The sequence below is a fragment of the Rattus norvegicus genome, chromosome 11 (assembly GCF_021556685.1).
Source record: "Rattus norvegicus strain SHRSP/BbbUtx chromosome 11, alternate assembly SHRSP_T2T, whole genome shotgun sequence".
NCBI lineage: Eukaryota > Metazoa > Chordata > Mammalia > Rodentia > Muridae > Rattus > Rattus norvegicus.
In genome coordinates this window covers 98,445,903-98,461,903 of record NC_141544.1, presented here as the reverse complement: position 1 = coordinate 98,461,903, position 16,001 = coordinate 98,445,903, and the positions used below count along the sequence as shown (strand labels likewise).

The window sequence follows — 16,001 nt, the reverse complement described above, 5'->3', positions numbered from 1 at the left end:
CTCTGCCGTTTTATAATAAGTATATCTTTCCTTTCACGTTCTTTTCACGATTTAAAAAAAATCATTTATGTATTTTCCTGATCTGAATTATTTCTCCCCATCTACTGATTTGGGGTTTTCTTTGGGTAGCGGTGGGATCCCAGTGTCATAAGATATATAATTAAGTTTTTTAAGACCCCTGATTTCTTTTTTGAAGTAAGCACTTAGTAAAGTGCTATACTATAAATTCCCCTTCTAAGACCACCTTTATTGTATCCCATATGTGTTGATATGTTGCATTTTCATTTAGTTCTGGGACCTTTCTTAATTTCCTTTCTGATTTCTTTAAAGTCGCACTTATTATTATTGAATAATAATGCATTATTTAATCCTCTAGCCTCAGCTCCCAAGTGCTTAGGATTACAGTATGAGCACCACACCTGACTTACACTTTATGCTTGCAGTCAAAGGGGAAGGCAAGTCACTCCGCTGTTGAGCACTGCTGTCAAGCTTAGGAAGTTAGGCAAATTAAAAGTTTTTTTAATTCTTTTTTTAATGGAATTATTTATTTGTTTTATGTATATGAGTACTCTGTAGCTGTCTTCAGACACACCAGAAGAGGGCATTGGATCCCATTACAGATGGCTGTGAGCCACCATGTGGTTTCTGGGATTTGAACTCAGGACCTCTGGAAGAGCAGTCAGTGCTCTTAACCTCTGAGCCATCTCTCCAACCCAAATTAAAAGTTTTTTAAAGATTTCTTTTATGTGTGAATGTGTACCTGCATGTTTATACATACTATGTGTATCGTATGTTCTATTGCTGTGAAGAGAACCCATGACCATGACAACTCTTATAAAAGAAAGTATTTAATTGACACTAGCTTACAGTTTCATAGGTTTCATCCATTTTTATCATGATGGGGAACACGGCAGCACACAGACAGACATGGTACTGGAGAAGTAGCTGAGAGTTCTCCATCCAGATCTGCAAGCATCAGGGGGAGAGAGACACTGGGACTGGATATTGAAACCCCAAAGCCCACCCCCCCCAGTGACACACTTCCTTCAAAACAGCCACACCCTGTAATCCCTGCTAGGCAGTGCCACTCCCTGATGACTAAGCATTCAGACATATGAGCATATGGGGGTCATTATTCAAACCACCACAGCTCCCGTGGTGATGGAGTTACAGATGCTTGTGAGCCCCCCCAATGTTTGCACTGGGAACCTAACTAATGAGCCATCTCTCTAGCCCCTGGATGTATTTTTGACACATGGTATTTTAAAATTATAGTGAATTTATCAAAACATAACTTCATTGTACTTAAATTGAAAAGCATCTGTATGTCTGTTTTGGAAAAATAGGGCTGGACTTTTAGTTAATAGAATGTTTGTCCAACGTGCACAAAGCCTTTGGGTTCCATCCCCGGTGTTGCCTAAATGGGATATGATGTCGTACTCCTGAAACAGGCATTTGGAAAGTAGCAATAGGAGAATAAGAAGTTGAAGGTCATCCTCAGCTATCTATGGGGTTTAAGGCCAACCTGAGCTACATGCGATACCTTCTCAAAACACAGAAACTGTAAGCTCAACTCCCAGCACCCAAATAATGGAAAGTGCCTGACTCCAGCAACCTCTTTGCAAGTGCATGTGTAAGTGTGCACACGCACGCACACACACACACACAAACACAAACACATGCACACACACACATGCACACACACACATGCGCACACACACATGCGCACACACACGCACACACACACACGCACACACATACATCTCAATGTATATTCCCAGTTGGTCTGAAACTTACATAGATTTGCCTGCCTCTCTCTCTCTAGTGCTAGGATTAAAAGACTGTCACCAGCCTAAAACTTTTCAAAATTCAAAAACCAAGGACCAGTGGGTAAAAGTATTTGCCACTGTGGCCCACGCACCCACAAAGACATGTACAGGGACGATAGTAGTGATAATTATATATAAAAGGCATACATAGTTATAGATTTTAACTATAAATGTTTTATAATTGTTTATTGAGTAACTATATATGTATGTACATACATACACACATACAAAACAATCCAAAGAAAATATAAATATTGCCTCCAATCCTTTCTCAGATAACCACTGAAAACAATTTTAATCTTTTAGTCACCACTTTTCAGTTAGCAAAATAACTATGTCTTTATCCTTGAGGTTCTTGTTTTACTGTTTTGGCTGTTTTATATTTCTTTTTATTCCATGTACATTGTTTACTGTCTGCATGTATGTCCACTTAAGGGTGTCAGACTTCTGGAACTGGAGGCACATCAGTTGTGGGCTACCATGTGGGTTACTGAAAATTGAACCCTGATCTCTGGAAGCGCAGCCAGTCCTGATAACCACTGAGCCATCCCTCTAGCCCTGTTTGGTTGTCGGTTGGTTTGGTTTGGTTTGGTCTGGTTTTTCTTGCTATTGGTAGCTGGGGTGTCTTCAAACTCTTGATCTTCCTACCTCAGGCTCCATGCACCAGTCTTCAGCTGTTTTCTGCATATCCATTTCAGTGATGACAGGCTGCATGCAGGTTCCTCACAGTGTAACGAACTGTCTTCTTTAAGTTCCCGAGTAGCTTGCTGTCTGGTACTTTATTGGCAAGTATTTGTTGATGAATTCCTCCAACAGTGTCTCTTGTTCCAGGACACCAGGGCTCTTCAGTTTAATTGACAGTCTGTGGCCCCCAGTGATACCTCTGAACAAGCCTTCCTGTGACGAGCCCAGTGGAGAGGTAAACTCAGTCTTGGCAAAGTTCTTTGGGCACAGACCCTGCCCTTCTCAGATACTGACGAACATATTCTCACTGCAGTCATATGGCCCATGTCATTTCTTGGGCAACAAGAGCTCTGCAGCTCATTCCTTTGTCTGGAGTGATACATGAATGCCATCTAGGACCATGGCTGCAGCTCCTCTCCAGTGCCAACATTCTCATGGTTCTTTTTCCTGTTTCTCTGGTAAATTCTTGATGAGTTTTTGTTTGTATTTCAGTTTTTGTGAGAAGTACATATTTTGTATTTTGGCCTCACTTTGGAGCCATACTGACCTTAAGCTCAAAACAGTCCATATGTGTCAGCTTCCAAGTACTGTGATTACAGGTGTGAACCACTAAACTCGATGATACTGCAAGTCAGATTCCTAGGTACCTCATTCTGAAACACACACCAGTCTTCCCATTTCTTTGGACTTGGTTAGCAGTTAGCACATAAACTAGGTAGATGCACAGATAGTCAGTAGAAATCTTCCTTTCCTCACTACACTGTGAAGAAATGTGTGCACATGCGTTCATCTAACAAGCACATGTGGAGGTCAAAGCTTGATATCAGAATATCTTTCTTTAATTCCTTCTACACCTCAGGTGTTTGACAAAGGATCTCTCTCAAACCTGGAGCTCACCATTTTGATTAGATTGCCTGGCCAGCGAGCCTTTGGGGTCCTTCTGTCTCCATACCACTCGTCTGTGGGTTCTGGAGAACTGTACTTTGTGGCAAGCACTTGACCTACTGAGCCATCTTCCCAGCTTTTTATAGCTGCCTTTTTACCAGGATGCTACACAGATAGCATGTGAGCATGTGCCAGAGACCATCGTCCTTCTCAAACATTTCTGTCTGCATATTATAGAAGAAGAAATAACCTCTAAATGGTACTTTCAGTATACCCTGAAGAATAAATTTCTTCCCCTTCTGTTTTGTTTTGACACTGGGCCTTAGGATGTATCCTAGGATGACCTTAAAGTCACAATGTCCCTTGTTCTTCCTCCCAAGAGTTGAAATTATAGGTTTATGCTACCATGTCCGGCGTAAAGACTAAATCTAAAATGAAATCTTAAATCTACACAAAGTATTCTTATGCTTGGTCTCCCAGATGCACAAAGTAATCCATTTCTTATCTAGTCTTCCCTTGGAAATATACATCCAAAGCAAATTGTACGTGTGTCCATGCATGTACGTTCATTCCAGGTTCAGGAATTGAAGCTAGGGCTTCCACCATACTGGTAAGTGCTTTACCGCTGAGTTATATAGGTCTCATTAAATGGAGCAGGCTGGCCATTAAGTCTTCCTGTAGCCTGGATAAGCCTTGAACTTGTGATCCTTAGGTTTCTGCTTCCCAAGCTGAGATCACAGGCCTACACAATCAAGCCAAGCATAATGATGTACATAATACAGAACTTAAGTTAATAGTATTTTTCATTCTTTTAAAAGACATTCTTACTCTGCATTTTCCTTTATGCTAAGCAGACAAAGACTTATCTGCCTCCTCCTGTCTTCTGTTATATCTTCTCTGCACATCCAAATCTGGAACAAATTGATGCAATTGAAGGAGACACCATTTCCAAGCTTTACAAGCCTCCAGTTGTCCACTGTTTAAAAGAAATCCTCCAGGTAATGGCTGTGTTTCTAACAAGTTCTTCAAATACTTTTATTGCTTCTATGTACATTGCGTGATATTTTCAGTCTATGTCTTTTCAGACTAATGAACATGGTACACGTTGCAGCTTCTATGCCAGAGTGATTTATCAAAAGCCACAGGTAATAATTCTGCTTTTTTGCCAGTCTGTCTGTCTATCTACCCCTCTCTTTATCCTATGGAAAATCTATTAGAAATTAGCAGGATGACATAATAAAAAAGTGTCTCTAAAATCTAGATTAACCCATAATTTACCCTCCTAGTTTGGAGCCATCCTTCTCTGTGTAAACTATATGGAGCTCTTTTGGATTTTATCATTGCTGTTGTTTTTAATTTTGGTTTCTTTTAGGGTTGTTTCTATTGGGGAGCTATTGGAGATGTTCATTTGTTTGTTTGTTTTGCATTTCTCTAATACATAGTCAGTGAAAAAGTTATAAAAGTATCCAAAAAATGTTTCTTAATTTCTAAGTGAGTTACTAATAGGTTGCACATATATAAATAAAAGTCAAATTGTGTCATCATAAACATGGTATATTGGCTTCTTTCTCAACTATAATAGAAGGCATACAGGTTTTTTTGTTTGTTCCTTTGTTTTTGGTTTTGTTTTGTTTTTGTGGCAGTGCTTCTCTATGTGTCCTGGAACCCAATCTGTAGCCTAGGCTGTCCTGGAACTCACTATGTAGACCAGGTTGGCCTGGAATTCTGAGTGATCACAAGTGCCTCTGCCTCCCGAGTGCTGGGACTAAAAGCATGCTTCACTACCTCCCAGCTCCTTTAAAGGGCCAAATGGATCATACGTTATGGTTCTTGGATCGTGCAGTTTCTGTAGCAGTTAGTTGGTTTAGTGTTCAGTGTGAAAGCAGACATGTTGACATTCATAAATGAGTAAACAGATTTTTTTTAAAGAAAAGCACTTCCTCTAAATCTAAAGCAAAAGGAAGGCTGGCTCTGTGTTTTACATGAATCTACAGGACACCTAGTGTATCATGACACCCTGAGTATCAGAGACTTCCTGTTACTCCACATTCTAGACAAAGGACTCTGCAGACTAGTGGTGGTATAAATGTCATTTGCACTTCAGAGGCTGAGAGTAAGAAGGACAGGGTCAAATGTCAGTAGTAGGTGGAAACAGAGTAGCAGAAGGAGTCATATTTTGAGTCCTCCACTTAATGACCTCAGGGGGCTGGGTAGGCATGCTGACATATGTAGTAAGCAGATTCTCAATATGCAAGGGCAATCAACCCAGCTCTCAGTGGGGTGGGGTGTCTGATGGTTCTATGGTGAGGAGTAAGTTGGGAACCAGAACTACCATCCATGTTCAAATACTTTTTCTAGGTTACATATAGCGATAAGAATTCTTTAACAGATTTTATGTTTTAGAATAGTTTGGAAGATATATAAAATCAAGGATAAGGTAAAAATGTTATGTCCTACTTCAGAGACACATAGGCCCTTGTTATCATTGTCTCCCACACTGACACAGTCACTAGAGCCAATGGCACTTATTCTGCATTATAATTTGGCACAGGATCTTTACTCTAGAATAAAAGCCCTCTGTGCTTTGCCTGTTCCTCCTTTCCTCCCTCAGACCCTTTTGTGTGTATGTGTCAAACCTAGAGTGCCAGCATGTTCTAATCATAGAATACACACTGTTTCCAGATGGTTTTTCTCCTTCTGTACTAAACATTTAGGCAGCCATGTCTCATCAATGACTTGAAAGTTCATTTCCTATAACACTTATTACTAAGTACTCTGCCATCTTGATATATCAAAGTTCATTTATCTGTTTATCTACTGTGATGGTCAGTATTGATTTTCAACCTGACAGAATCAAAAATCACCTAGGAGACAAAGTTTTGGATTCATTTGAGAGAGTTTCTAGACTAGGTCAAAGGAGGTGGAAAGAGAGTAAATCAGAGTAGTGCCTTCCCATTCTATATGGGTGCTCCCCTCCCAATCCTCTCCCCATTACTGCCCTCCCCACAAGAATCCCGTTCACTGGGGGTCCAGCCTTGATCTTCTTTCGTTGTCTGATTGCTCTGGCTAGGACTTCGAGTACTATATTGAATAGATCGGGAGAGAGCGTACAGCCTTGTCTAGTCCCTGATTTTAGTGGGATTGCTTCAAGTTTCTCTCCATTTAGTTTGATGTTGGCTACTGGTTTGCTGTATATGGCTTTTACTATGTTTAGGTATGGGCCTTGAATTCCTGGTCTTTCCAAGACTTTTAGCATGAAGGGGTGTTGAATTTTGTCAAATGCTTTCTTAGCATCTAATGAAATAATCATGTGGGTTTTTTTCTTTGATTTTGTTTACATGGTGGATTTTGTTGATGGATTTTTGTGTATAGAACCATCCCTGCATCCCTGGGATGAAGCCTACTTGATCATGATGAATGATCGTTTTGATGTCTTGGATTCAGTTTGCATGAATTTTATTGAATATTTTTGCATCAATATTCATAAGGGAAATTGTTCTGAAGTTCTCTGTCTTTGTTGGGTCTTTGTGTGGTTTAGGTATAAGCCTGGTTGTGGCTTTGTAGAAGAAATTGGTTAGTACTCCTTCTGTTTCAATTTTGTGAAACAGTTTGGACAGTATTGGCATGAGGTCTTCTATGAAGGTCTGATAGAATTCTACACTAAACCCATCTGGTCCTGGGGTCTTTTTGGTTAGGAGACTTTTAATGACTGCTTCTATTTCTTTAGGAATTATGGGATTGTTTAGATGGTTTATCTGATCCTGATTTAACTTTGGTACCTGGTATTTATCTAGAAAATTGTCCATTTCATCCAGATTTTCCAGTTTTATTGAATATAGGCTTTTGTAGTAGGATCTAATTATTTTTTTTATTTCCTTAGATTGTGTTGTTATGTTTCCCTTTTCATTTCTGATTTCTTTTTTTTTTTAAAGATTTATTCATTTATTATATATAAGTACACTGTAGCTGTCTTCAGATACACCAGAAGGGGGCATCGGATCTCTTTACAGATGGTTGTGAGCCACCATGTGGTTGCTGGGAATTGAACTCAGGACCTCTGGAAGAGTAGTCAGGTGCTCTTAACCGCTGAACCATCTCTCCAGCCCTCATTTCTGATTTCTTAATTTGGATATACTGTCTATGCCCTCTGGTTAGTCTGGCAAAGGGTTTAATCTATCTTGTTTATTTTCCCAAAGAACCAGTTCCTGGTTTTGTTGATTCTTTGAATAGTTCTTTTTTTTTTTTTTCTACTTGGTTGATTTCACCCCTTGAGTTTGACTATTTCCTGCAGTCTACTATTCTTGCTTCTTTTTGTTCTAGAGCTTTTGGGACTACTCTCAGGGTGCTAATGTATTCTCTCTCTCCAGTTTATTTTTGGAGGCACTGCTTTCATTGTGTCTCATAAGTTTGGGTATGTTGCCCTTCATTTTCATTAAATTCTAAAATGTCTTTAATTTTTTTATTTCTTCCTTGATCAAATTATCATTGAGTAGATAGAGTGTTGTTCAACTTCCATGTATAGGTGGGCTTCTGTCATTTTTGTTGGAATTGAAGACCAGACTTAGTCCATGGTGATCTGATAGGATGCGTTGGATTACTTCTATCTTCTTGTATCTGTTGAGGCCTGTTTTGTGACTGATTATATGGTCAATTTTGGAGAAGGTACCATGATATCATTTTGGTCGATTTTTTTTCCTTTGATGAATATGAAGTGTCCTTCCTTATCTTTTTGATAACTTTTGGTTGAAAGTCAATTTTATTTAATATTAGAATGGCTTGTGTCTTGGGACCATTTGCTTGGAAAATTGTTTTCCAGCCAAATTTTACTCTGAGGTAGTGTCTGGTGTGTTTCCTGTATGAAGCAAAATTCTGGGTCCTCTTTAGGTATCCAGTCTATGTCTTTTTATTGGGGGAATTGATTCCATTGATGTTAAGAGACAACAATCAGTTAAGGAAAACTGATTGTTGTTTCCTGTTATTTTTGTTGTTAGAGGTGGAATTATGTTTCTGTGGCTCTCCTCTTTTGGGTTTGTTGCAATGAGATTACTTTCTTGCTTTTTCTTGGGTGTACTTTCCCTCCTTGTGTTGGAGTTTTCCATCTATTGTCCTCTGTAGGACTGGATTTGTAGAGAGATATGATGTAAATTTGGTTTTGTCGTGGAATACCTTAGTTTCTCCATCTATGTTACTTGAGAGTTTTGCTGGATACAGTAACCTGGGCTGGCATTTGTGTTGTCTTAGGGTCTGTATGTCATCTGTCCAGGATCTTCTGGCTTTCGTAGTCTCTAGTAAGAAGTTCTGATAGGTCTGACTTTATATGTTACTTGACCTTTTTCCCTTACTACTTTTAATATTCTCTCATTGTTCTGTGCGTTTGCTGTTTTGACTATAATGTCAAGAGGAATTTCTTTTCTGGTCCAATCGATTTGGAGTTCTTTAGGCTTCTTATATGTTTATGGGCATCTCTTTCTTTAGTTTAGGGAAGTTTTCTTCTTTAATTTTGTTGAAGGTATTTACTGACCCTTTAAGTTGGGAGTCTTCACTCTCTTCTGTACCTATTATCCTTAGGTTTGCTCTTCTCATTGTGTCCTGGATTTCCTGGGTTTTTGAAATTAGGGACTTTTGTTTTTTACATTGTCTTTGACAGTTGTGTCAATGTTTTCTATGGTATCTCCTGCCCCTGAGATTCTCTCTTCTATCTCTTGTATTCTGTTGGTGATGCTTGAGTCTATGACTCCTGATCTCTTTTCTAGGTTCTCTATGTTCAGGGCTGTCTCCCTTTGTGATTTCTTTATTGTTTCTATTTCCATTTTTAAATCCTGGATGGTTTTGTTCAATTCCTTCACCTGTTTGGTTGTGTTTTCCTGTAATTCTTTCTTGCTTCTCCAGTGTGTTTGGATATTCAGTATTTGTTTTTGTGGGAGATCTGGGCTCTGATGATGCCAAGTAGACTTGGTTTCTGTTGCTTAGGTTCCTGGGCTTGCCTCTCACCATCAGGTTGTCTCTGGTGTTCCCTTGTCTTGCTGTTTCTGACAGTGGCTTGACCCTCCTTTAAGCCTGTGTGTCAGCACTCGTGTAGACCGGTTTTCTTTCAGCAAGATCTACGAAAAGAGAGCTGTGGGACCACATCAGCTCCAGGTGCGGGCAGAAACTGGAAGGGTCCTGTCCCAGACTGCTCCTGGGTTTGTGTGTCCTAAAGCCTCCAGGCGGGTCGCGTGGAGTAGAAGAGTTGACCTCTGTTCTCAGGTGTGGCAGTGCTCCTTTGGACTGGCTTTTCTGCTTTGAATGCAGGCAGACACTGGAAGGGTCCTGCCCCGGACTGCTCCTAGGTTCCTGTGCCCAGAGGGCACAGAGAGCACTAGGCAGGTTCCTCTTGGGCCAGAAATGTGAGCAGTAGTTGTCTCCCTGAGCTCTCAAGATTGTCTGAACTTCTGAAGGTCCAGCTCTATCCCCCACAGGATTTGGGTACAGAGAGCTGTAGGACTGGTTCCCATTCAACAGACTTTATATAATATGTTACTGTTGTTCATTCAATGTTCTTGTTTTTCCAGATTTATGCTATCTCTCTAGTCCTTCCAACATATTTATATCTGTGATGATTTAAATGAGAAATGTCTTCCAAAGGCTCCTGTATGTGAATATTTGGTCTCCAGTTGGTCGTACTGTTTGGAAAGTTTGTGGAACCTTTTGGAAATAAGTTTTTCTGGAAGAAGTACGTCACTTGGTGTGGTCTGTGAGATCCCCCCCACCCCATTTTTCTCCCCTCCTTGCTTTTTGCAGCTGGCAGGAGTTCTCTTTGCTTCCTGATTGATAACCAGCTGCACACTCCTGTTGTCATGCCTTCACCATGATTATGCACTATGTCTCCTTTGGAACTATTAACTAAGATAAACTTTACTCTTCCAAATTGCTGTTGTTTGGGGAATTTATAACAGCAACAGAAATGTAGCTGAGCATCATTCTTTGAATTCTTCCTTTCTGAACAGTAAGATAGATGTGCCCAGCTGACCTTTGGTTGTTTGTTTTCATTGTTTTTGCCTGTCAGTGTGTGTACATGTGCACATGCTTGTGTACATGCATGTATGTGTGTATGTCTGTGTGTCTTTATGTGTGCACATGCCCCTGTGGAAGCTAGAGAGCTACTGATGAGATTCAGCTCTCCTTCTGGGTCCTGGAATTGTCAGGCTTGGCAGCAGGCTCCTTCATCCACTGAAACTGACTTGCCAACCTGCTCTTAGGACTTTCAACTTTAGATTCAGCCCTCTCTTCAAGAAGCGCTGGTAAATTTTAAAGAAAAAAATGATATTTAGGAGCCCATATCTGGTTCTAGGTAGCCTTGCTTCTTGGCATTTAGTTGCTTTTGGCCCTGTCTATGAGTAGAGCAAGGAGGCAATGTGAATGTGTCACAGTACGTGGTGGCTAGTGTGTCTGTATAAAGTCACATCACACCAGTACCTCCTACCATAGAGCATCAGCAAGGAATTTGCTCCAGACTTCCCTTGGGGAATGTCCTCTCCAGCTGAGTGTGGTGGCTTGAAGGTGAAAGCAGGAAGATCAGGAGTTCAAGATGAGTCTTGGTTCCACAGGGAATTTGAAGCCAATTTGGGCTGTATGAAATCCAGTCCAAATAAATAAATTAAATCTTCCCTTACCAACAGGGAGGAGGCTGGCTCTGTTTATATTTTCCTCAGTACTATTTACTTTATGTAATCTATTCCCTAATGTAGGACCCCTTCTTCACCTTAATCCACATCTCCTAAGCATACCATCCACTCCAGACACATCAACTGAACTCTAAAGCAGCTCAGGTCCTGGGCCTAAGTCATTGCACTTGACTTGCATTTGTATCTACTTATGTAAATTCTGATACACTGGTAGAGGCAGATGCCAGTTTACTAAGACTTCCAAAAGTAAAGACAAGACTGATAAAAATGAAACCTACTGCACATGCATCAGAATTGATATACCTGTTTTATATCAAAGTTGTCTGCAAGAGCACACGAGGTTTGTCCCTGACCCTCAGGAGACATAGAGATCAGAGAACAGGTATGCAGTGAGCAGAAGACAGCACTGTGCATACAGATATAGGCTTGGGAGGGAAGGAAAACCGCCTGCTGTCCCTTTAGAGGACCTATAACAGGCACAGAGTAGATGTAACTGTGTCAGTGAGTACTAATCTAATAACCTTGATATGTAAACTTTATTATATATTTTAAAGTATTTTTGAGATAATATATTAAAGTATGAGTATAAATAACTGCTAAGATTGCTTTTAAAAGGTTTTAGCTATACATAATTAACAGTTTTTATTTGTCTTTTACTTTCGAATTGTAGCTAAAGAATCTTTTGGCACAAAAGGAAATCTGGCTGGTGGTGACTGACATTACCCTACAAATACAAGATGAAAGGGACCACTCTCTTCCCAAAACCCTGCCAGTCTATATAGCCCCCTCATGTGTGCTGGGCCCAGAGGTTGTAGAAGAACTTGCCAGGCCGGCATCTCACACCTTACTTTTCAGGGATACTCTTCGAGACAATGGTATGTCTGTTTGTCCTGATTGCTTGGGTAGAGTGACTGCTTAGTGCCTGCACTGGGAGGCCATCTTACCAGCCATGGGCTCTCATTGCTCTTTGCCAACCCCACCTGATAGGATCCAGCACCCTAAGTTGTGGTAAGCATGGAGAAGCACTATTGGCCACTCCGTGACTCTTGACACCACCTGTGCATACACCTATGCCTAGATGTCCCTTTTTAAAAAAAAACAAAAGGTAGAGAGCATGGTGTATGTTTGCCCTGTAACAAAGGCCTCTGACTCCAAAACACGGGATGCTGAGGCAGGAATAGTAGAAGTTAGAAAACAGCCTACATCACAATGAGACCCTGTTTCAAAATAAACTAAATAATGATGATGATGACAAGAATAATCCAGTAGGCTTTAGATCAGTCTATACCATTTCTTGTGATCAAATTCTCAAACTTCTTTTTCATTTTATTTAGATATTACCTTGAATACTACAGAATTCACCTTTTTCAATTGTATCTTAATGTAGTATCTTTGTTCTTTTTCATCTAAGTTCACTAGGGTCTTTAAGATGTATTTCCATGTAGACACTTATATACTGGACATGTCTGACATTAGCAACAGACTAGCCCCTGTCTACACCTTTCTTCCGATAGAGCTTGCTGTGGCTCATGAAGGCTGGCTGGAAAATTCATGTTTCCCTTAATTGCTTAAATAATCTAAGTGTCTCCATGGCAGGTCAGATTGTTTGTATTGAACGGACAGTCCTCATACCCCAGAAACTTCTCTTGTGTGTACCTTCTTCCTGTGACTTGCCTGGCCCAGTGACAGTAGATGAACTAAGCCTCCTCACACCTGTCAACTCCATTTGCAGTGTGCAAGGTAGGTAGGCCTCTGATTGGAAGCAGAATTTCTAATGTCTTACAGCCCTGTTATTTTAAATACACTGCTGCGTAAGTTTTATTGTCTATGTTCCAGATGTTGGATATAGAGTGACAGAATGAGAAGAGGGTCTCTTACTGTGGACTTGGAGTCTACATAGGAAAATTTAAATCAGGTACATGCACAAACAGGACTCCACTGTCTCAAAGGAGTCAGAGTAAGATCTATGAAGGTTCCCTAAAGACTGGATCCTTGGGCATCTGCAATGGCTCAGCAAATGAAGGTGTTTGCCCCCAAACTCAATGGCCTTAGTTCAGTGTCCATCATGGACACAGTGTATAACGAGAGCCAATTCCCACAAGTTGTTCTCTGTTCTGTGAATGTGTGCAAGCACAAACACACACACACACACACACACACACACACACACACACACACACACACAGAGAGAGAGAGAGAGAGAGAGAGAGAGAGAGAGATAATTATTTTAAAAATCTGAACTCTTAAATCAAGTATGAAAGGTACATTGATGATTGGGACCAGAAACAGGACCTATAAAGATAGCCACAGGAGAGAGCTGACAAGCCAAGGGAGAAGGGTGGGTAGGCTTGGATAGAGGGAGGTACCAAGAGGAAGCTAAAGAGACAGCCAACTGTAAAGAGTATAATCTGTTATGCACAGAAGTAGGCAGCCTCAATATTGACAGAGTCACAGAGATATAACCATTGCACAGAGAGACAGCACCCTGTGGTGATAACATAGGGAGTGGTTGAAGAAACTAGCTTTCACGACTTAGGGGTATCGTCTAGATTCAATCATGACCTTAGAGAGGGGGCCAAGAGGCAACAATGCATTGACAGAGAAATAAATACAGGGTAAATGGAGGAGTGGGTTTCCCTGGGAGGAAACACTGATGGGTTGGGTAATATGTCAAGGCAAGAGGAGCATACCTAGAGAACAGGTGCAGCCACCTGCAAGCTTCCACCTCAGGCCAGGAGGCACTGGCGGCAGGTCTGCCCTATCAGACACAGAATATGAGGCAACCTTGAGGGATGCCTGTGCCTTGCTTGAAATTTTGGCTATTTGCTTGTTTGTGCTTCCTATTGTTATTTAGTGTATATTAATTATATATGACAATGGATTTCATTGTGACCATTTCATCCATATGCATAAAGCATTTTAATCATATTCACCACTTACTGCCTCCTTCATTCTCATTGATTCCGTTGTTTGGATGGTTGTTTTGTTTAGAGGTGATTATAGTTGTATTTTTTTTCTTTTTTTTTTCTTTTTTCTTTTTTCGAAGCTGGGGACTGAACCCAGGGCCTTGCGCTCGCTAGGCAAGCGCTCTTCCACTGAGCTAAATCCCCAACCCCTATAGTTGTATTTTTAATATTTATTCTATTCTTAATTATGTCTATTTGTATGTGACTGTGAGGTGTATGCACATGAGTACAGATGCCCTCAGGACCCAGAGTGGCGGCTCCCCCTGACGCTAGACTTAAAGACGGTTTGGATGGGTGCTGGAAACTGAACTCAAGACCTTTCCTAGAACAGTACACACTCTGAGCCACTGAGCCATCTCTCTAGATCACTCAATTATATTTTTAATAAGCTTATAAAATAATTGATTTTGGTGTTTTTAAAGCGTGCGGAAGAAATGTTTCAGCAGCTGGTTGGACATGAGTCTAGAGATGAAAACAGTATCAGCACTTTCTTCGTTAACTCTCTGAAAATCACTTCATTATAAAAGTAATTACATGTACATTGGAGTACTTCTACAACATACTTGTGCTGCTGTGCCCCCACCACCACCACCACCACCACCACCACATACAGGAGGGAATGGAGTGTTGTAGGCAAGGCGTCTGTCTGGGGAGCTAGAGGTTCATACAGGTACAGGCAGGCCTTCGTGGACACGCTGCCCCTCTGCCAGCACACACGCAGGATGACCAGGACCTCCTTAGCTAGCATTTCCAGTTCTGTAGAGAAGGGTTTCAGGGACCCAGTCTGTGTTTTGTGGGTTTTAGTTTTGTGACATTCTGGAGATGGAACCCAGGGTCTTGCCTCACGCACTTTATTAAAGCCTTTATGTGCTTTATAGTTCACTTATTCAAAGTGTTTTAATATGCTCACAAAATTGTACAAGCATCTCTATAACCTCAGAGCAAAACCAGCAAACCAAACCCTAGCACACGCTTCTTCCCACACCTTTAACAAGTCATCTGTGTGCTCTCTGCTTCTATGAATTTGCCTGCCCTGGACTGTTTGCCATTGTTGACGATTTAAGACAGGATCTCTTATAGTCCTGATCCTCTGGCCTCTTTGCCTGGGTGTGGGTGGCAGTTGTAGGCATGCACCTCCATACCTACTTTGTTTTGTTATTGTCTGTCAGACATTCTCCTTAGTGCGTCTGTGTGAGTACCCACACACTCCATGTGTCCCACATGCACGCTTGGGCCTGTGAGGTCAGAAGAGGGTGTTCGGTGTCCTGGAACTGGAGTTGTAGCAGTTGTGAGCCACCTGGTATGGCTACTGAGAACCAAGCATAGGCCCTTTGCGAGATGAGCCAGTACTTATAACAGACTCATCTCCCCCCAGCCGTAGTTGCCCCTCTTTTGAATAAAGTTTCCTACTGTGGCCTAAGCTACCCTGCAACTCACTGTGTAATCCAGGCTAGCCTTGAATTCGAAATCGTACTAGCTCAGCCTTCTGATTACCAACCAGCATGCTCAGCTGTAAATTACATTGTTATTTACATCATTATCCTCATGTGTGTGCGTGTGGACATCATCACCATCATCATGTTGCATGCATACAGGGTGTACAGGTGTGGAGATCAATTCTTTGAAGTATGTGAAGGATTCTCTCCTTCCACCTTTATGAGTGTCCCTGTAATGGAACTCAGATCATCAGACTTGCATGGCACTTAACCACACTAAGGCATCTCCTTGGCCTGACCTCTGTTTTTCAGATAATTAAGTATGCTTTATGAGCCAGGAATGGTCTTTTGACATGAATTTTCTCTCTAAACATAAGAATGCATTTTCCTGCTATTGATGAAAATATCAGATAATGTCAGTTCAGTCCTGTTGGTCAATGGAGCTGTCAGTGCAGCACCCTATCTTACTTCCTGCTGTATCTGTCACAGTCGACAGGCAGGAAGGGGTGTTGCTTTGGGGTTATACTCGTGAATTTA

General features: G+C 41.1%; 1 protein-coding gene across 14 annotated transcripts in view; it reads left to right on the top strand.

Annotated features, from left to right (window-relative positions):
• The window catches only part of Spidr (scaffold protein involved in DNA repair), a 236,145-nt gene that overhangs the window by 208,911 nt on the left and 11,233 nt on the right, over positions 1 to 16,001 (top strand). For 10 of the 14 annotated variants that reach the window (XR_015632854.1, XM_087576797.1, XM_087576796.1 and 7 more), the window contains 5 exon segments: positions 2,661 to 2,748; positions 4,253 to 4,396; positions 4,484 to 4,543; positions 11,733 to 11,937; positions 12,659 to 12,802. Coding sequence is in view for 12 of the 14 variants with exons in the window: in XM_087576797.1 (XP_087432923.1) it covers positions 2,661 to 2,748; positions 4,253 to 4,396; positions 4,484 to 4,543; positions 11,733 to 11,937; positions 12,659 to 12,802 (641 nt within the window). In the remaining 2 variants the exon portion in view is untranslated. 14 annotated transcript variants of the gene reach the window in all.